Raw genomic sequence first — 21,864 nt, 5'->3', positions numbered from 1 at the left:
TTTTACTGTTTAATTTCTGAGTAGATCTACTCTAAGATGTAGTTTAGAAATATGATTTCTGATACTTTTTAGATTGAAAGACGGGATCGTCTGTTAATGTTTGCTCCTGCATGGAAAATTTGCGACCACATGGAACGGAGGTGGCCATAACACAAAGACGTCGTTTCATTATTTCAAACAACGTAGGAGACAACACATGATTTTCTTTCCACCATGGCAATGGATCTTGTGATCTGTGTATCAGTGGTATCTTCATATATTTATCAAGCTTGACTATAGTTGCAGCACGTGTATGTTATAACAGATGTGTAATTTGACTGAATGTTTTTCGCACTTTTATTACTTTGAATGTGAATAGTATGCGTTATTTTATTGTTTGTTGGTGTTTATAAAGCAGACATTACGCTATTTCGGGATAGGGCAGTCAATTAGAAACGAAGCTTTATTTTCGGAAACCTTAAGCTTCGTGCTGTTGTGCGTCAACAAGATTTTGACACACTTGAAAGTGCTTCATGAAGTGAGATGTTAAATGTGTTTAGTATCTGTACTGTGGCCGAATCTCGTCCGAAACAGAGCGGAATGAAAAGTCACTGTTTCGATACAAATAGTCCGTTCCAAGCATAACTGGACTGAAACAGTGTCATTTTGAAACAGCGATACAGTTTCTGTGTCTCGCAAGAGATCGAATCTGGTCCCGGTATCCGAGACACCACGGTTTCGAAACACTGAAACAGTTCCACGCATCGATACTCTGTATCGAAACATAGAAACAGTGGCCAAGTCTAGACTGCGTTAAGTTGTAGCCGTAGTTGAGGAAGATAATCTGTGTTACTTGTTGCTAGAAATGTATAAAATAATATTTTTCTATGCCTGGTGAAATTCGGAGGAATGAATGAAGAGTAATTTGAAATGGCATTTGGTTTATAATTATTGCAATTGCTAAGCATCCAGGCAGAGTCGCTATTTGACCACGATAACTTGACGATTGCGTTAGTGCTGCCAACGCCAAGCTGCACCTGTCGCAAAGTGTTACGAAAGGCATGTGTTTACTAACAAGTAACGTCTGTAAGCATTTGTTAAGGTGCTTACATTAGAACAAACTCTTACTGAAGTTTACTTCTCGATTTGACTAGGGCAAGTTTATTTCAGGAACTTCCTGCAAGTACTTATTGAAGTGCAGTTATTCTTAAAAACCAAAGCAGTCTTCACGGCTGTTGCATTATTATTAATGAATAAAAATCGTGATAAAAGATAGAAATAAAAAATGGAAAAAATATTAGAGGAGTACATATTGATGTTGCCAAGAAACACTATCCAGTGAACTATAATCAGGGCATTTCACTTAGATTAAAAACTTCGAGGATGTCGTGTAAATTTCGAACATCTCTTGTCCATTTATAATCAATTATTCGATAACACGAAACAAAAATGCGGCGGGTACCTCACCAAGAGGCTGTCTTTTAATTACTCTTCGACTATTGCAAACAGTAGTTACTCTTTTTATCATAAATGTAATCCATTTACATCTACGGCAACATTAAAAAATCAGCTAAAATGTAAAGAAGTCTATACTGTCATTCTGCTATTCCGTCAGGCGTAACAAATTAATTGGAAAATTTTTCGCACTTCCTTGATTGGTGGTGCCAAATATATATGTTTAAGGGTTCCAATGCTACATTTGTTTCGGCCCTTTTGTTTTTGTGCCATTCTCATTTTCGACAATGACGTTTTCACATCGGTAGTGAACGCACGCAACTTCTGGAGATTTGAGACAAACTTCCATAAAATGACAAATTCAGCAAGTACTTGCACCAAATTGCAAGAAACTAGAATGAGTTTTCACCCTTCAGTGGAGTGTGCGCTGATTTGAAACTTCCTGTTGAATTAAAACTGTGTGCCAGACCGGGAGTCGAACCTGAGAACGTGGTCTGGCACACAGCTTGCATTTGTCAAGGAGTCTCATGTAAGAAACTCTTTTCACTAACTTGCGAATTTCTTGAAGTTGACGAAAATACCGCATGTCGACGGGAGAGGGGGGAGGGGGGTTGTTTGCAGATATGGTGGTTCCTACACTAATGGCCATTGAAATTGCTACACCACGAAAAAATGCAGATGATAAAGGGGTATTCATTGAACAAATATATTATACTAGAACTGACACGTGATAACATTTTTACGCAGTTTGAGTGCATAGATCCTGAGAAATCAGTACCCAGAACAACCACCTCTGGCCGTAATAACGGCCTTGATACATCTGGGCATTGACTCAAACAGAGCTTGGTTGGCGTGTACAGGTACAGCTGCCCATGCAGCTTCAACACGATACCACAGTTCATCAAGAGTAGTGACTGGAGTATTGCGACGAGCCAGTTGCTCGGCCACCATTGACCAGACGTTTTCACTTGGTGAGAGATCTGGAGAATGTGCTGGCCAGAGCAGCAGTCGAACATTTTCTGTATCCAGAAAGGCCCGTACAGGACCTGCAACATGCGGTCGTGCATTATCCTGCTGAAATGTAGGGTTTTGCAGGGATCGAATGAAGGGCAGAGCCACGTGTCATAACACTTCTGAAATGTAACGTCGACTGTTCAAAGTGCCGTCAATGCGAACAAGAAGTGACCGAGACGTGTAACCAATGGCACCCCATACCATCACACCAGGTGATACGCCAGTACGGCGATGACGAATACACGCTTCCAATGTGCGTTCACCGTGATGTCGTCAAACACGGATACGAACATCATGATGCTGTAAACAGAACTTGGATTCATCTGAAAAAATGACGTTTTGCCATTCGTGCACCCAGGTTCCTCGTTGGGTACACCGACGCAGGTGCTCCTGTCTGTGGTGCAGCGTCAAGGGTAACTGCAGCCACGGGTTTCGTTCCATAGACCCAAAAGATTAGATGATTCTCGTGGGTGTGTAACATGTCAGAAAGTATGACATAAAAACATAAAACATTTGAATATAATACTTACTACCCTGATCATTTGTCAGGAGACAGTTGAAGCGAATACAATGCAGTAAATTGAGACAGCTAATATTTACAGAATTAACACACTGTCAGAATGAAACACTGTTATCCAATATTAATAAATTTATCATACGCAAAATACCTAATCTTGAATGTTGTGACCAAGTGTTGTCAAAACTGAAATCCAACAGATATTTTTACTTAAGCTGACTTAACAGTCTCTGTTAAGATATTCATCCATGGAGTAGAAGGAGTTGCCCTTCAAACAGTCTTTCAAACTCTGTTTAAACGATGCTTTATCTAAAACCAAGTTTTTAATGTTTGCTGGCAATTTATTAAAAACGTGTGTTCCTGAATATTGGACCCCTGTTTGGACCAAGGAAAGTGCTTTTAGGCCTTTATGTAGATTCTTATTATTCCTAGTATTGATACTGTGTACTGAGCTACTGGTTGGAAATAGAGATGTATCACTTGCAACAAATTTCATTAAGGAATAAATATACTGAGAAGCAGTGGTTAGAATACAAAGTTCTTTGAACAGGTTTCTACAAGATGTTCTGTAATTTACGCCACAAATGATTCTTATCACATGCTTTTGCACCCTAAAAACTTTTGCTCGGTTTGATGAGTTGCCCCAGAATATGATCCCATATGACCTAGTAGAATCAAAGTAAGCAAAGTATGCAAGTTTTTTTATATTTATATCTCCTAAATCTGACCTCATTCTCACGGAAAATACAGACTTGTTTAAGAGCTTAAGCAATTCTGTGGTATGCCGTTCCCAACTGAATTTATTATTGAGTTGTAATCCCAGAAATTTAACACTGTCAACCTCTTCGATCTGCATGTCGTCATATATTATACTCATGCTGGAAAGAAATCTCTTACAGGTTCTGAACTGCATGTAGTGGGTCTTCTCAAAGTTTAATGACAAAGAATCAGCTTTAAACCACTTATTAATGTCAGTGAAAATTTGATTAGCAGCTATTTCTAAATCTGTACTTGACTTGCTACTTATTGCAATATTTGTATCATCTGCAAAGAAAACAAAATTAGCATCTGGCAGTGTAACAGATGAGAGGTCATTAATATGCACAAAAAAAGGAATGGACCCAAAATGGAACCTTGAGGAACACCACATGTAATTAATTCTCAGTCAGATGAAGACTGACTGCTTACTGCACAGGTATTTCACAACGACACTCTTTGTTTCCTGTTAGATACATAAGACTCAAACCATTTTGCAACATTGCCGGTGACTCCATAATACTCTAAGTTACTTAGGAGAAAGCTGTGGCACACACAGTAAAGGCTTTTGACAGGTCACAGAAAGTGCCAGTAGCCGGTAATTTATTATCTAATGAATTAAGTACATTCTCACTGTAAATGTAAATAGCTTTCTCTATACCAAAACCCTTCAGAAATCCAAACTGTGACTTGGACAATATATCACTGGCAGTCAGATGCTTAAGGAGACGCTTGAACACAACCTTTTCAAATATTTTTGAGAAAGCTGGCAAAAGTGGAATCTATTAACACAGCATCCAGCCATGAAGCAGTTCTTTTTCTGTAATGTAACTTCCCAGCAGTTACTTTGCCAGGAAGCTATAAATATGCCACACAACTACCAGTAAGCTCTTTCAGATTTTGCAACTCTGGCATTTCGCCATACCACTGAGTAGCAGAACAGTCCTTTTTAATGCACATGTTGGTGTTCCAGTCATCATGGAAACAGCAATCTGTACTGCTTGTGACAAAAAAGATTTTTGAGTTTACTGTTCAACATAATGCTGTGACCCATGTTTCGAATGTTCCTATCGATGCACTTACTCACTCCATTTTGTTGTGATGTATATTTAATCATCAATTCATACTGGTTTCCTTCTCTTTAAATAAGCTTTTGATTTTGTTTGACAAGTACTACCTCCATTATTGCAGTGGTATCTGCTAAATGTTAAATTTTAATGAGCAGTTGCCACTGCTTCATACTGTTTAACATATTATGTTATGTCAGATTAATTTTGCATCACATATATAACTGTAAAATGGATATACAATGTTCCTCTTTCTGTCATAATATGTGGGAATAATAGGAGACATGACGTCACTGTGTACTAGCTCCAGTGGATGTTTTGTTTTGTCCTCTTGTGACTTTGTGGACGTCTTGTTTGCTTGTCAGTCATGCAGTTGGTGAGTGATTCTTGTGTCCTAACATTTGCAAAGTTTATTCCTTCTATGCATTTCAGATTCACTTTTAGATCAGTATAATTCAAATGTCCTAATTTTTGGTGCCAGGTTATTTCAGTAAGAAACACAATGCATGAATTTCTGGCAAAGTTCAGAGTGCACATTTGTACCTTTTTTGTGCAATAGCAACAATATCCTTTCATCTTTGAAGAGCCACTCCTCTTTTTCAGTTAGAACTTTGGAACCAATTCTGTGCACTGACAGCAAGTTGTAAGGGTGTCCAGGAACAAATAAAATACTTTTAATCAAAATTGGCACTGCCTTTTCCTTGGCATAGCTGACAACATTCATTTCACTGAACTACATTGCCTTCAAAAAAGGTTCCAGTTTTTGCAACATTAATCACTTCCTGCCTTCCAAGTGTCTGCACATTAGCAGTGCCTTTTATGTCATTTACAAAAGTGGTCATTTGCACCAGACTCCAAATACCAGCAAACAGATTCATTAAGGGGCTCCGGAACGCCCTATACTTGCAATGTTAGAATAACGCTTATAAATTACATCTTTCCTCACAAAGTATTTGAGGTAGGAAGTTGAACTTTTTACAGATTATTTATTGGAATATGGGCTACAACTTAACACAGGGATTTTACAAAATTTTAGTTCAGTTATTAAAGATGATTTTTTTCAATTGTAATGAAAATTCACAACTTTTTTTGCAATTTTTTATTTATATATTCAAAAATATACAGTTTTTTTGGAAAAAGGCTGTGTTAAATTATGCAGAAGGTACTGTGTAACATTTACTGAAAATTTGAAACAAATATGTTTGGAAGATCCTTAGAAAACATGTAATTAGTATGAGAAAATAAAAGTTTTGGGAATCGAGCAACAAAGATTGGATTAACTTTTTAGTGGATTCCAGGTCCATAGGATGGATTATCTTCATCCTCTGCAAACTCCTCCTCCAGCTTCCTCTTGTTCCTCCTCCTGTTTACTCTTGCTTGTATTTCTAGACTCTTTACAGCCCTGTCTGCAGCCCGAAGGCGTTCCTTGTCTAAAGCAAGCATCGCTCGTACCATGTTAGAACCTATCTTCATTCCCATATTTCTAAATACCTTGCACCTTACAATGTTGCCATCATTGAAAGTCGCAACAGCATCATACACACCAAAGTGAAGTGTTTCTATTCCAACAAATACAGTCTTGGGGATTCTCGACCATATAACACTATTTACACTTTCATTGGGGTTTTGAGTTTTTCCGTGAATACACTTTTTCAACAGTTCAGGTGCTGCTAAGTCTCTGAAAATAGGTTTTATCACCTCCATTATTGCATGAGGCAGACTATGCTTATGAGTGTACACTTCACCAGTTAGCAATCCTTTGTTATATTTATACCAACTGTCTACTTCTTTGGGACATAAGCTATGTTGGGGATTTTCATCAGTTGAAGAAGTATGAAAAAAAAGAGCCCAAACAGCCTTCTTCATTTCGTCGACACTTTGTGTATTTTGCCTAATAGCCATTCCATAATAGTTCTGTATTTTGTCAATTACACTGTCAGTTAACCTTCCCTTCCCATCTAACCTTTACCATCACTGAGTTTTTGTTTTTTGTACGAAGCTTTCAGTCGCCGAAGTCTTGTTCCCATTTGCTTCTGTACGTGTCCAATACACTCAAATTTCTGCACAACAACATCATCACCATAGGGCTTCAGTCCTTGAACATGTTTGAAACATTTAGAATCACCGTCACCAAGGTAATTAGCGTATCGCACTTTATCACACGCCTCAGAACGCTGGAATATACTGGCAACACCAGCCACTTCCATTCCTCCACTACTGCCACTATAGTTAGCTTTGCAATTATTTTCATGTGTACCTTTATATTTTTGTGGACATCTAAAAGTTTCTCTGTATACATACTGGTGGCAGATACTACACCATGAAGAGATGTGTGTCCCCGTTTATGCCAGGTACCATCGAACGCTGCAGTCAAATCTCTGTTACCATTATTTTCCATTACTGCCTCTTCCACAGCGTTCTTCATAGATTCCATACAGACATCTTCTACTTTAGAACCTATTAATTTATTATAGGTCGTAAACTTGGTTGGGGGGTTTGGAAGATTCATGATGCCACAGAAAATTGCACCTGCAGTAGCACCCTTACCAACTGAACGCAAGGAATAAACAAATCTAATGTTGTGTTCGTAGATTTTGCTACCATTTTCTTCAGTTGCAGTTACTGCAACACTGTTCCAAAAGGTGGTCATGTATGAACACTTATCACATTTCAGTTGTATTTCACTAGCAAGTCCTACGTGCTTTATTATGGAGAGTTCCAGACCAACTTCACTACAATGAATACATCTTACACAGTTTGAAAAATTCCTTTGAGAACCGACATATCAAATATTTCATTCACATCCGATTCGCCCATAAAACATTCATAGTTTTCACTCATTGAACCAAGCTTCTTCTGTGAAGTATTTTCTTTCCCACTTTGACTGCTATGGGCAGGTGTACTTGAGAGGTTAGGTTCACTCACTTGGTTATCATCTTTATTGTTTACAGTAATAACACATACCTTTGGCTTTCCAACATTTCTCCTTTTCTTAGAAGTCTTCAGAGGATTTCTAATAACTTTACTTTTACTCATTATTATACTTCAACAAAACAGAGACTCAAGAAACAGAATTAATTGCGAATATTTGCGAGATAACGACAGAGTAAATAAACATGAAACAATCGACAATCACACCAGCGATATATATTGAACCATCACAGGTTAGCCACAACACATACTTTATCTCACATCACTAAAATGTACCTGATGAACACAGACGTTAATAATAACACCATTTGACAGCAGTTTAACAGCGCCACAGTGGGTCACGCCCATGTAGAACACATTTCAAAAAAAATTTAAAAATAGTTGTAATCTTCGGAATTGAATAAATTATATATCTATTAAAAGGTAATAGTCTGCAGATTCAGAAAACGCAAAAAAGTAAAAATTGAACTTTTCATGATTTTGAGCCTTTCCGGAGCCCCTTAAGTTCATCAGTCAAAACACAACAACCATCTGAACTCATAGAAATCTCTGGAAAATCACAATTTACTGAATTTCTGGAGCCTTTCTTGTTTTTGATTCTTACCCAAATTCACCATAGCTACAATATTTAAAACTAAACTGTTGTTCTCTGTCTAAACTGTGCTTGTCACTTTTACAAATTTGTGTTTCCATTGAGTTTTCCCAAGATTGAAACTATTTCTATACATACTAAACACAATGTTCTGTCTCAAGATTATTGCAGGTTTCTTCGTAGACTTTACATGCTTATTTTCATCATCCATGAGCTTATTTTTTCATGAAATCTAAGATTTTCCATAGATAATGTCTCTATTGAAGTTACAACATTATCATATTCTTGTTGCCTTATTAATAAAAGGTGGCACATTTCATCACTATCTTCAGCTGTCACACCTGTCAACAAAATTCATGTATCATCTTGTTAGGATCTAAGTAATGTTCACTTATTGTATTTTTTGCTGATCTGAACTCTAATTGTATTAACTGTTTATGTAGAAGTAACTAATTAACTGAATAGCTATGTCTTTTCTTTCAAACGTGTTACATAATTTTTTCACATTCAAAATGCACAGCTGCAGTCTTTCACATATTCCAGATGTCTGCTGTCATTAATTCTACTATTTTTGAATGACACTTTTTGTCATGTTTTTCAAGATTTTTGAGTTGTTAGTCGTCCTCAGTTTGTTGCTTTTCCATGTCGCTATCTAGAAACTTAACTTATCCTATGTATTCTTCTGCAGTGAGGTTCAACAACTAGGGTACCTTGCATTCACAATTTCCATTTTCTAAAATGGCTTCCATAGAAAAGTTGAACTCAATATTTGGCTTCATATTCTTCTGACATCCTGATGTTTGAAGCTGAAGAGCCAGAAATGCATAAAATTCGTGAACAAGCCAAAGTGGAGTGTGTACAAGGATGAAACTTCCTGGCAGATTAAAGCTATGTGCCGGGCTGGGATGTAAAACTGGATCTTTGCCTTTCATGGGAAAATGCTCTACTAACTGAGCTACTCAAGCGGGATTCATGACTCTTCCTCTCAGCATTACTTCTGCTACTACCTCATTTTCTACCTTCCAAACTTCACAGAAATTCCCCTGCTTCTGCACAATGCCTCTGACTGTGGCTAAGCCATGTCTCCATAATATCCATTCTTCCGGGAGTATTAGTCCTGTAAGTTTTGTAGGAGAACTTCTATGAAGTTTGGAAGGTAGGAATAAGGTACTGATGAGAGTAAAGCTGTGAGGAAAGATCATGAGGCATTCTCGTGTGTCTCAGTTAGTGTAGCACTTGCCTATGAAAGGCAACGATCCCAGGTCCGAGCCCCTGTCTGTCACACAGTTTTAATCTACCAGGAATTTTCGCTTATGTAATAGTATAATTTAAACTCCTGCATATTTACTTTTTTCCAGAGCCTGATAAGGAAAACTTGTAGAAGAGAATACACAATACGCTTGCAGGGGAACGTGCACATATTTGTGAACTTGTACACTTGCATAAACTTACAAGCGAGACAAGACATTAACAACTACTAAACAAAGCAATTATATTCTATACTTATCATGGTATTAAATATTTCTGTCTCAGGAGAGGGAAGCAGCAGGGAACATGCTGCACTGGAACCTCGATATTTGGGTGGTCGAGCCATCATTGTCAGGTCTTTTGCTCGTATCCATGAGACCAATCTGAAGAAACAGGGTCTGCTGCCACTCACATTTGCTGATCCTGCTGACTATGACAAGATAAAGCCTACAGATAAGATCTCACTTGTGGGTCTTAAAGATCTTGCACCAGGGAAGGTAAGAATTGAATCCTTTTTAACGTTTTCTTATTAAAAATCATATCATCAGAAATAAAGTGCTCTCAGTATCTTAATATAATCGTGCCTTTTCCCCCCAGCATCATATTGGTAAATCTCCAGCTCCCATCTCTGTAAATACCTCCTCCTTTCCATCATTTTACTGAATAAAGAGTTTGTGTAAACATGAACTTCACTTTGCGTTTCACTTATGTAATGTGGCCTATAATTGTGGGTTTATGTTTTTTCACTGTTTCCCGACACAGATTCCTAAATAATAACACTTTCAAACTGATTTCTTTTGATTGTTGTAATTGATATAGTATTGTATTCATCTGTGTGTTGTTGCGTTTGCAAGAACATAACTAATCCCGTTAATTCAACTCCTGTGCAAATCAGGAATACCTTTGTATTATCTTGTTCAAGCAAGATGAATTAGACTATTACATCTTGTTAACTGATTTTTCTGCTATTGCTTGATAGGACAACTTCATATTTATAAACAAAAGCACTGTAATTAGTTTTTGGCTTACATGGCCATAATCAGACTGTTGATGGCTTTGTGAGCTGATAATCAATTACTGCATGAATTAATACCATAGGCTTTGTGAGCTGATAATCAATTACTGCATGAATTAATACCATAGAGACTCTATATTTTTATCTTATTCATTAATGAAAAAGGATATTTTAGATCTGTAAAATCTTGAAGTTATATTTGGATTTGATATAAAGTTACACAATTTTTCTTCTTCACTCACTCACAACTTAGAATGCAACATTAATATATTCATATTCTTTATCAAAAAAGGTCTAATATTTGACTGTGGCTCCTGGAAGGGACTGAATGAGTAAGAGAAGACTATAAGAAAAAGAAGAGACAAATAAGGTAATGGCTGAGGAGAGAAAAAAGTGGATGGAAGAATGGACAAAGATGATGTTGGAAGATAGCAGAGGAAGTGAGGAAATACTGTATGGAATGGCCAAAAGTAAGAAGAGAGATTTGAGATAGTACACAACAATGATGGATAAAAATAGGAAAGAGGTTAATAACAAAGAGACATTGAAGATGTTCTGTTGGACTGAACAGACAGCACACATTAGAGTATATCTGTCCGAACCTCTTGCCAGAATACAGGAAACATTGTGAACAAATGAAGTAAATGGACAAGGATATTACTTTGTAGTGTGCAATAAGTTGAGAATTTGAGTCAGCTAGTAAGCAAGCTCATATCGCCAAAGCAGTTGAAGTGACAGCTCACATAAAGTGGTAACTTCAGATTTAAATCCCAGTCTGGCACAAATTTTCAATTTCTGCCATTGAATTATTTCAATGAGCTCACATAAAGTGGTAACTTCAGATTTAAATCCCAGTCTGGCACAAATTTTCAATTTCTGCCATTGAATTATTTCAATGCCCAATTTCAACTGACATCAGTACCTTCCTCAAAATATTGATATTTGTGGCTGCTGTATCAAAAACAATGTGACAATCCAACAGAACAGACACTGCATGAATATAAATATAAAATACTTACCATCTGTTATATGTGCATCCTAAAGGCAATTATGTTTGTGAATCTAAATCTAGGATCCAGCTCCACTCCCTCCAAAACCTCAAAATTCCAATCAACGCAATCTGGAACCACAACACCCCAATTCAGTAGTTAACCTTTCCTCCAAACCTCTCTCCCAATCCGAAACCTCTGTCCTATCCAAAGGCCTCACCTTCAGCCCCACTCCCAGATTTAACCAAACAGCCCTCGTCAAAGATTTACTGTCCTACACCCGTACTCTCTGCTGGAAATATCACTTTGCCACGAAGAAAAATGATCCTAATCCTACTCCTAATGATCCAACTCCCCAAGACACTATCCAAATTGAACCATGCCTGGAACAGTTCCGTCCTCCGTCACAGCGGGACCCACCTCCTCTTCCTCAAAATCACCCTCTCCTAACCTTCCAGGAATTTCTGACTTCCAGCCTTGCCTCTCAATCCTTCTTAAAAAACCTTAATGCTACTCCCAACATCACCACTGCTGAAGCCCAGGCTATCCGTGATCTGAAGGCTGACCGATCCATCGTCATTCTTCCGGCGGACAAGGGTTCCACAACTGTGGTACTTGATCGTCGGGAGTATGTGGCTGAGGGACTGCGTCAGCTTTCAGACAACACTACTTACAAAGTTTGCCAAGGCAATCCCATTCCTGATGTCCAGGCGGAGCTTCAAGGAATCCTCAGAACCTTAGGCCCCCTACAAAACCTTTCACCCGACTCCATCAACCTCCTGACCCCACCAACACCCCGCACCCCTACCTTCTACCTTCTTCCCAAAATTCACAAACCCAATCATCCCGGCCGTCCCATTGTAGCTGGTTACCAAGCCCCCACCGAACGCATCTCTGCCTACGTAGATCAACACCTTCAACCCATTACATGCAGTCTCCCATCCTTCATCAAAGACACCAACCACTTTCTCAAACGCCTGGAATCCCTACCCAGTCTGTTACCCCCGGAAACCATCCTTGTAACCATTGATGCCACTTCCTTATACACAAATATTCCGCATGTCCAGGGCCTCGCTGCGATGGAGCACTTCCTTTCACGCCGATCACCTGCCGCCCTACCTAAAACCTCTTTCCTCATTACCTTAGCCAGCTTCATCCTGACCCACAACTTCTTCACTTTTGAAGGCCAGACATACCAACAATTAAAGGGAACAGCCATGGGTACCAGGATGGCCCCCTCGTATGCCAACCTATTCATGGGTCGCTTAGAGGAAGCCTTCCTGGTTACCCAGGCCTGCCAACCCGAAGTTTGGTACAGATTTATTGATGACATTTTCGTGATCTGGACTCACAGTGAAGAAGAACTCCAGAATTTCCTCTCCAACCTCAACTCCTTTGGTTCCATCAGATTCACCTGGTCCTACTCCAAATCCCATGCCACTTTCCTTGACGTTGACCTCCACCTGTCCAATGGCCAGCTTCACACGTCCGTCCACATTAAACCCACCAACAAGCAACAGTACCTCCATTATGACAGCTGCCACCCATTCCACATCAAACGGTCCCTTCCCTACAGCCTAGGTCTTCGTGGCAAACGAATCTGCTCCAGTCCGGAATCCTTGAACCATTACACCAACAACCTAAAAACAGCTTTTGCATCCCGTAACTACCCTCCCGACCTGGTACAGAAGCAAATAACCAGAGCCACATCCTCATCTCCTCAAACCCGGAACCTTCCACAGAAGAACCCCAAAAGTGCCCCACTTGTGACAGGATACTTTCCGGGACTGGATCAGATTCTGAATGTGGCTCTCCAGCAGGGATACGACTTCCTCAAATCCTGCCCTGAAATGAGATCCATCCTTCATGAAATCCTCCCCACTCCACCAAGAGTGTCTTTCCGCCGTCCACCTAACCTTCGCAACCTCTTAGTTCATCCCTATGAAATCCCCAAACCACCTTCCCTACCCTCTGGCTCCTACCCCTGTAACCGCCCCCGGTGTAAAACCTGTCCCATGCACCCCCCCACCACCATCTATTCCAGTCCTGTAACCCGGAAGGTGTACACAATCAAAGGCAGAGCCACGTGTGAAAGCACCCACGTGATTTACCAACTGACCTGCCTACACTGTGAAGCGTTCTATGTGGGAATGACCAGCAACAAACTGTCCATTCGCATGAATGGACACAGGCAGACAGTGTTTGTTGGTAATGAGGATCACCCTGTGGCTAAACATGCCTTGGTGCACGGCCAGCACATCTTGGCACAGTGTTACACCGTCCGGGTTATCTGGATACTTCCCACTAACACCAACCTGTCAGAACTCCGGAGATGGGAACTTGCCCTTCAGCATATCCTTTCTTCTCGCTATCCGCCAGGCCTCAATCTCCGCTAATTTCTAATTTCAATTTGCTGCCGCTCATACCCCACCTGTCTTTCAACTTCATCTTTGCCTCTGTACATCCGCCCCGACTGACATCTCTGCCCAAACTCTTTGCCTTTACAAATGTCTGCTTGTGTCTGTGTATGTGTGGATGGATATGTGTGTGTGTGCGAGTGTATACCTGTCCTTTTTTCCCCCTAAGGTAAGTCTTTCCGCTCCCGGGATTGGAATGACTCCTTACCCTCTCCCTTAAAACCCATATCCTTTTGTCTTTCCTTCTCCTTCCCTCTTTCCTGACGAGGCAACCATTGGTTGCGAAAGCTAGAATTTTGTGTGTATGTTTGTGTTTGTTTGTGTGTCTATCGACCTGCCAGCGCTTTTGTTTGGTAAGTTTCATCATCTTTCTTTTTAGATATATAAATCTAGGATATAGTATAATGAGCAGTAATATAGATAACTACAACACATGGGGAAGGGAAAACTTTCACACAATTAGAAGTAAAAAAAAGGCTGCTACCAGAGTCCACATACATCAGGGATGACCTGTTGCAAAAGATTAATGCCTGATTTTGAGACAGAAAATTGTAATAGAAATACAGCGAAACCTCACTTAATGAGCACCTCCCGTAATGCACAATTTACATACTGACTAAAACAAATTGTAAAAAAATGACTCACTTAACGAGCAATGTTTTGCATAACGAGTGATGACAATTTAGTGTGACATCACCAGCTATTCACATGCAGCAGGGGAAATGTTCAGCAATATGAACACCTTTCATTGTCAGAAGTGGCATATGAACAATGTCTTTAGTACGTACTGCAGTCTGGGTTTATCGCACTTTCTGCCACCATCTTAGTGCAGCTTGTGATCAAACATTTTTCTAAACTTGTGTTCACATAACATGTTTTTGTGTGTAAATTTTAATAACCTTTGCAGAAATGTCCCAGAAGATTAAGCCGCAAGAAGACAATCATAAGAGAAAGAAAATGACCTTAGAAATGAAATTTAAAATCATTAAAAAACTCGTATGTGGTGTGAGTGTTGCTGGTTTAGCACACACATACAATTGGTCTACATCAACTATTTGGACTGTCGTCAAAAACAAGGACAAGATTAAGGAGATAGATGCTTCAAAGGGAGTGACAAGAGTATCTAAACAATGGTTTCATATTCTGGACAATGTCAAAAGGTTGCTCCTTATATGGATAAATGAAAAGCAACTGCATTGATGACACTGTCAGCATGAACATCATTTTTGAGAAGGTGAGAATGATTTTCACCAACCTCATTAAGATGATGCCAGGATCATCTGTGGCCGAAGAAGTGTTAAAGGGAAGCATGTGTGGTTCAAGAAGTTTAAGAGAAGAACCAACATCCACGGCATTGTGAGGCATGGCGAAATAGCTTCTCTGACATAAGGGCAGCAGAGGGCTTCATCAGCATGTTCAAGAGACTTAGATTCTGAGGGTTATCTGCCACAATAGGTTTTTAATTGTGACAAGACAGGTATATTCTGGAAAAAGATGCCAAAATGTACCTTCATAGCAATAAAGGAGAAAGAATTCCCCAGTCACAAGCCAATGGAAGACCATCTCGCCCTGCTATTCTGTGCCAATGCAAGTTGCAATTTGAAAATCAAACTGCTGCTTGTTTACCATTCAGACTCTCCATGAGCCTTCAAGATGTGTAAAGCCCAGAAGAGCAGGTTAAACATGACATGGAGGTACAACAATAAAGTATGGGCGATACAAGTCTTTTTTGCGAATAGATCAACGAAGTGTTTGGTGCTTCAGTGAAAAAATGTTTGCTTGAGATTAATCTGCCGCTCCATGTCTTGCTTGTTATGGACAATTCTCCTGCCCATTCTCCAGGCCTACAAGACCACCACCTTGAAAAATTTCAATTCATCAAGATTCAATTTCTGCCATCCAACACCATTCCATTATTATTATTATTTCAAACTTTAAGAAGCTCTACACTAAAGCATCTTTGAGCTGTGCTTTGAGTTGACCAAAGCTACCAATTTTCTCTCTCAGAGAGTTTTGGAAGTATCACTTCAACATCGTTGCCTGCATCAAGGTGATCAAAAAGGCATGAGAAGGGGTTTATCAAAAGAACTTTCACTTCTGCTTGGAAGAATCGTTGGTCGGAGTGCATTGTCGAATGTGCCTCTGAGGCATTTTAGTCAGTGTCTGTGGAGCCTGTAGTCAACAAGATCATCTCTTGGGCAAGAGCATGGGACTAGTAGTGGTAACAAAGATATTGACAAGCTTGTGGAAGATCACAGCCAGAAATGACCTCCGAAGAGCTTATGGAGTTGCATTGTGCTTCACAGCAGGAAGTTGTGGAGAGGAGTTCCTCATAGGAGGAGGAGGAGGAGGAGTAGGAGGAGGTGGAGGAGATGGTAATAGCAAAGCAGCAATCTTCTGGTGCAATAAGAGAAATGGTGAAAGCATGGGAATCAGTTGCATCGTACATTGAAAATCTTCGCCCCAATAAAGCAGTGGCTACATGCGCTACAAATTTATTTGACGATAATGCTGTGTCACATTTTCACCAAGTGTCAAAGTATCAGCAGAAACACATGACTATAGATAGCTTCCTGGGTAAAAAAGAATAAGTGATATATCATGAGTAATAAATTACATAATACTGTATGTATAAATTTCCTTGGGTAAATGGCATGAATAAGATGAAACTGTTAGAACTTTTTCTGCACGGAGCGCATTATTCTATTTTACATTAATTAATATGGGATAAATTCTTTCACTTAATGAGTGTTTTGTATTACGAGTAAGATTCTGGAATGAATTCTGCTTGCTATGTGAGGTTCCACTGTACCTTAAAGAATAAACTGATGTACTTAGTAACAGGTAAATATTGTTATTTAATAGAATAATTCAGATTGTAATGTCTTATTGCAAAACTGGTAGTGTATATAGCCATAGGCTTGTTTTTGTAATAGAAAACTAATAATTTAGAAGATCTAGTTTCAAATACTAGTCCAGCACAAATGGTCAACTTTCCCCATTGACCTAGATCAGTTTTCACTATCAGCTAATGTCATCAATTCCTTTGTGCCTTGAGTTGTAATGACTATGGCATTAAAATATATAACTAAGGTGAGGGTGGCTAATTGACCACTACAGTGCAGATGCACACCACACTCAAACTCTCACAGGAATTGGAAAACTGCCACGAGTAATGAGGATAATGACCAAGGGGCACTACATCTGTGGTGCATGGATAAGTTGAGAGTTTGGGCCTGATGGAAGGCATGTTAGGGCATTCCGTGCAGTTAAGAGGAACAGTGTGTTCGGATGGTGCAGTGGTCAGTGCATCTGCTTAGTAACCAGGAGAACCGGATTTGCATTCCAATCCAGCACAAATTTTCTATTTTTCCTGTTAATTTAAATCAATGTATGCTAGCAACTAATGTCATTAATTCCCTGGTGTCCTGATTCATAATAGCTGTGGGATCAAAATGTGTTTGTTGTTTTGGAAATTCCCAAAAGGACATACACCACATATACAATCGAGGGGAGGATGACCAATTGATCACTTGTGCAGATGCACATCATGCTCAAACTCTTACAGCAATTGGCAAAATCCCATGAGAAATGTGGTAATGGGTAAGAGCCACTACATCTATAGTGTGTGGATAAGTTGACAATCTGGGTCTGATGGGAGATGTGCTAGGGCAGTCCATGCAGCTACTATGGCACAGTAGTCAGCAAGTCTGCCTAGTAAGTGAGAGACCTGGGTTTGAATCCCAGTCCAGCACCACTATTCAACTTTCCCAATTTATTTGAACAGTGCTCACTAGCAGCTGACACCATTAATTCCTTTGTGTCTTGATTCATAATAGCTGTGGCATCAGAATGTGTCTATTGTTTTGGGCATATCTGAAAGAACAGACACTCTGTATATAATTATGGCGAAGACGACCAATTGATCACTCCAGCGCAGGTGCACATGATGCTCAGACTCTTACGGAAATCGTCAAAATGCCACGAGCTATGAGGATAATGGCCAAGAGGAACTACACCTGTAGTGTGTGGATAAATTGAGAATTTGGGTTTGCTGGGAGGCATGCAAGGATTGTCAGTGCAGTTGCCATGACCACTGTGTCTGGATGATTCAGTTTTTGGTGTATCTGCCTAGTGAGCAGAAGACACAGGTTCAAATCCCAGTCTGGCACAAATTTTCGACTTATACCGTTTATGTCAGAAAGCTCAGACACCACAAATATATTCAGTTAATTGCTTTTACTCATAATGCCTACCCCTTCATTTATGTCATCTCTCATCCAGGCAACAAATGGGTCCCTTTCATCGGGCGGTCTGAGTGACCTGTCCTTCCTTTTGAATCTTCCCCAACCTATCCATCTTTCCTCCCTCTTTCCCTTACCAGAACAGCTCGAATTCATTCCAACTGCACCCCCAACTGGAACCTTCCAAATAGCAGAACTAATAGTTCCAAAACCTGTTAGTTTCACATACTGTTATACGTGTCTATTGGTAGTGCTAACATTTTGACCCGCTGAAGATAAGTACTAACCAGAAATTCTGTTTCATAATTTTATGGTTTTCTCAAGTGAATTTTTCTTTACATGCAATTATTATGAAGATTTTTGATCTTACTGGTATTGATTCAGTGAACTGAGCTGCTGGTTAGAAAGAGAAATATGTTACTCATAAAAAAATTGCAGTAGTTGTTACGCCTGGTCCCTTGAATAGGCTTCAGAAGAAATTCTACAATTTACACGACTGATGATTTATATTATATCATTTTTGACCCAGTAAACTTAATTTTGCTTTGATGCAACAGGATAGGTACCAGATGACGTTATGGAAGGAAAGTGCGAAAAGTATACCAGCTTTTCATTATTACGGCTTCTGTGTCTGGCAACATTTGCATAGCAAGCAAATATTTCATTAGGTATTTCAGTAATTATGTTCTAGGCTCCTAAGGAATTCCAGAATTTATTACAAAGTTTCAATCAAAAAATGTTTCAGTCTGAAGAATTTAACACAGTCTCCTTGTATTCCATTTTGTACATTTGTTGGACGGAAGTCTCTCGCAAGTTTTGAACTGCATATCTTGGATTTATCCAAAGTTTAATGACAGTGAATTGCTATTTGCATTTATTAATGTTCTTGAAAATTTCATGATTCGATCTTTCTAAACTAAATTTAATTTGCCATCTTTTACAACACCTATATTATCTGCAATCAAAACAAAATTTGCATCTGACATGTTACTGTTGAGAGGTCTTCAATGCACACAAGAAAATGTGAAAAGTCAAATTTACAGCATCACTCTGTCTACTCAGTGAATGAATATATATGGGTATATGAACACCAATGAACAGTGACACACATTTATTTGCTTTATATATCTGTCAGCTAAGTTTATATCACATGTTTAATTATTGTGCTCTACATTAATACTATGCTTTTTGTGCATCAGAAAATAATACACATGCCTTGTCTAATAGCTATACCACAATGTGCTATCATAGATGAAAAGGGCAATGGATAGATATATGTATCTTAAGCTCAGTAACTATTAGTATGTAGTGGTTGTATTTTTGTACAGCAACGTAGCCTGGGGCATTTTACCATGTTTGTATTTCATAGCCATTTTCATTTTTGACACAATGCATGTGCAGAATTTTCATTTTAGATGGTACTTTTACTGTTGTAAGGACTAATCATTTTTATTGCTGTACGTGCCCTATCTTTATTTAGCTTTTTGCTATACAGTTATTATTATCAGCCATATATCTTCATGGATACACATCATATGATTTATGGGCTTTGATAAATCAATAAATAAATGTAACTGGTGATATTTTTATGTCATGGACTAAATTCGGAGAGTAAATTTTTCACTCTGCAACAGATAGTGCACTGATGTGAAACTTCCTGGCAGATTAAAACTGTATGCCAAATTGGGACTTGAACCCCAGGACCTTTGACATTTGTGGGCAAATGCTACACAAACAGAGCTACCAAAGCTCTGCTCACAACCAGTCCTCACAGCTTTACCTCTGCCAGTACCTCGTCTCCTACCTTCAAGACTTCACAGAAGTTCTCCTGTGTATCGTGCAGGAGTGGCTCTCCTGGAAGAATGGATATTGCAGAGACATGGCCTAGCCACAGCCTGTGGGATGTTGCTAGAATGAATTTTCCCCTCTTAGCAGAGTGAGTGCTGATATGAAATTTCCTGACATATTAAAACTGGATAACAGACAGGGACCTTCACAAAGGTCCTGGTTTCAAGTCCTTGTCCTTCACACAGTTTTAATCTGCCAGGAAGTTTCAATAATTTCTTAGTTTACACTTGATACTAATCATGAAGACAATATTATATTTCTCTTGCTTATTTGTTATTTCCTATTGAGCTTTGCTTCTTTCATTTATTTATTACACTGCACACTGCTTAAAATATCACAAAATATTTCAGCCTGTGACAGCAGAATTGAAACATGTAGATGGCACAAAAGAACAAATACAGTTGAATCACACACTAAATGAGCAGCAAATACAGTGGTTCAAGGCTGGCAGTGCCCTTAACTATATAAAGCGAATTACAGCAGGGAAGTAGACAGATGGATGATAGTCTGTTACTGGCGCAACAAGAAGATAGCTAAGGACTGTAATTACTGTGTATGGCCAGTGTTGTGTGCACATTGATTGTGTTGTTTTATAGTCATATTATTGAACATTCTGTTTGTGTAATAATTTATGCTCTGTCAAGTAGGCCAGTTTTGGCTTAAGTAATACTTTTTATTTCAGATGTTTTGACATTGCTCTAAACATCTTATTATTTTCTGTAAAAATGTGCATTGTTAATTAACCAGCCTAGTAAGTAAGTTGAATTTTGATATGATTTTAAGATGTAATATATTTAAATTTTGTGATATGAGAACTATGTGTTATAAAGATCTACGTATTTCCAAAGTCATTTTGATGTTTATGTACAGAACAAAGACATTTTTGAACAACTTCAGTTTCAAGGATTTTCCACATCTAGTGACACAGCATTACACTTACTCAGAATCTTTCACTGTGGCATTTGTATTTCCAAGATACCTTTTTTGTAGTTACAGACAGTTGGTTCCATTGTAGCAGGTGGACTTAAGCATAATGACTGCAGATACCTCAGTAGGTACAACATTACACATCAGAAAGTAATGTAAGCACTACAGTTCTTGGCTGTAGAATACATTTAAATTTGGCCTAGTACTTAAAAGTCTCTTGTCCATAATGAGAAATGTCAGTTTTCCAGTTCTACATAGGAATTTAAAGGCTTTCTTGTAACTGCAAGTGTCCTTTCCATCAAGTTCTAACATTTGGCAATCCTGTGAATCTGACCCTGCTTACACATAGTTCATTCTTGTGTCGAAGTTCATACATATTAATACTGAATTCAAGTTATTATTAAATTCTTACATCAGTTCTGCGTATTACTGCTCACCTCAGTGTATATCTGAAAATTTTATAAAAATAACTTTCATTTTAACTAATGATGTAATATGAAGCTGAACTATTTTTATAAAATGAAAGCCCATTTCGATATCAAGCTACTATAACAAAACTGAACTTGCACTCAAAACATATAAATATGCACTATTTTCCTCTTTCGTTTACAGTATAACTTCCACATTGAATAGTGGTGTAACAGTAAAACAGTGATGTAACAATTTTTGTTCTACTCTTACTTGATTATCACCAGTGTTACCATTAGTGGGACATCTATACACCTTTGGTAGTTAGATGTGACCTGTTTACAAGTAATTACTCCATGGTGGCACAATCATTATACCAGAAAATGATACTTCAGCATATGAACATGTTAAGCATAACTACATAAAAATATAATAATCAATGTGAAGATTTTCTCAC

The 21,864-nt window shown here is 38.7% G+C and overlaps 1 protein-coding gene across 1 annotated transcript in view; it reads left to right on the top strand.

Annotated features, from left to right (window-relative positions):
- Window positions 1-20,811, top strand: part of LOC124776460 (aconitate hydratase, mitochondrial-like) — a 161,283-nt gene extending 140,472 nt beyond the window's left edge. Inside the window, exons 14-15 of the mRNA XM_047251469.1 lie at window positions 9,845-10,056; window positions 20,423-20,811. Coding sequence (XP_047107425.1) covers window positions 9,845-10,056; window positions 20,423-20,563 — 353 coding nt within the window. The 3' untranslated portion in view covers window positions 20,564-20,811. The remainder of the gene's footprint in view (window positions 1-9,844; window positions 10,057-20,422) is intronic.
- Window positions 20,812-21,864: the final 1,053 nt, after the last annotated feature.

The sequence above is a fragment of the Schistocerca piceifrons genome, chromosome 2 (assembly GCF_021461385.2).
Source record: "Schistocerca piceifrons isolate TAMUIC-IGC-003096 chromosome 2, iqSchPice1.1, whole genome shotgun sequence".
Classification (NCBI taxonomy): Eukaryota; Metazoa; Arthropoda; class Insecta; order Orthoptera; family Acrididae; genus Schistocerca; species Schistocerca piceifrons.
This window is presented reverse-complemented; position numbering and strand designations above follow the sequence as displayed.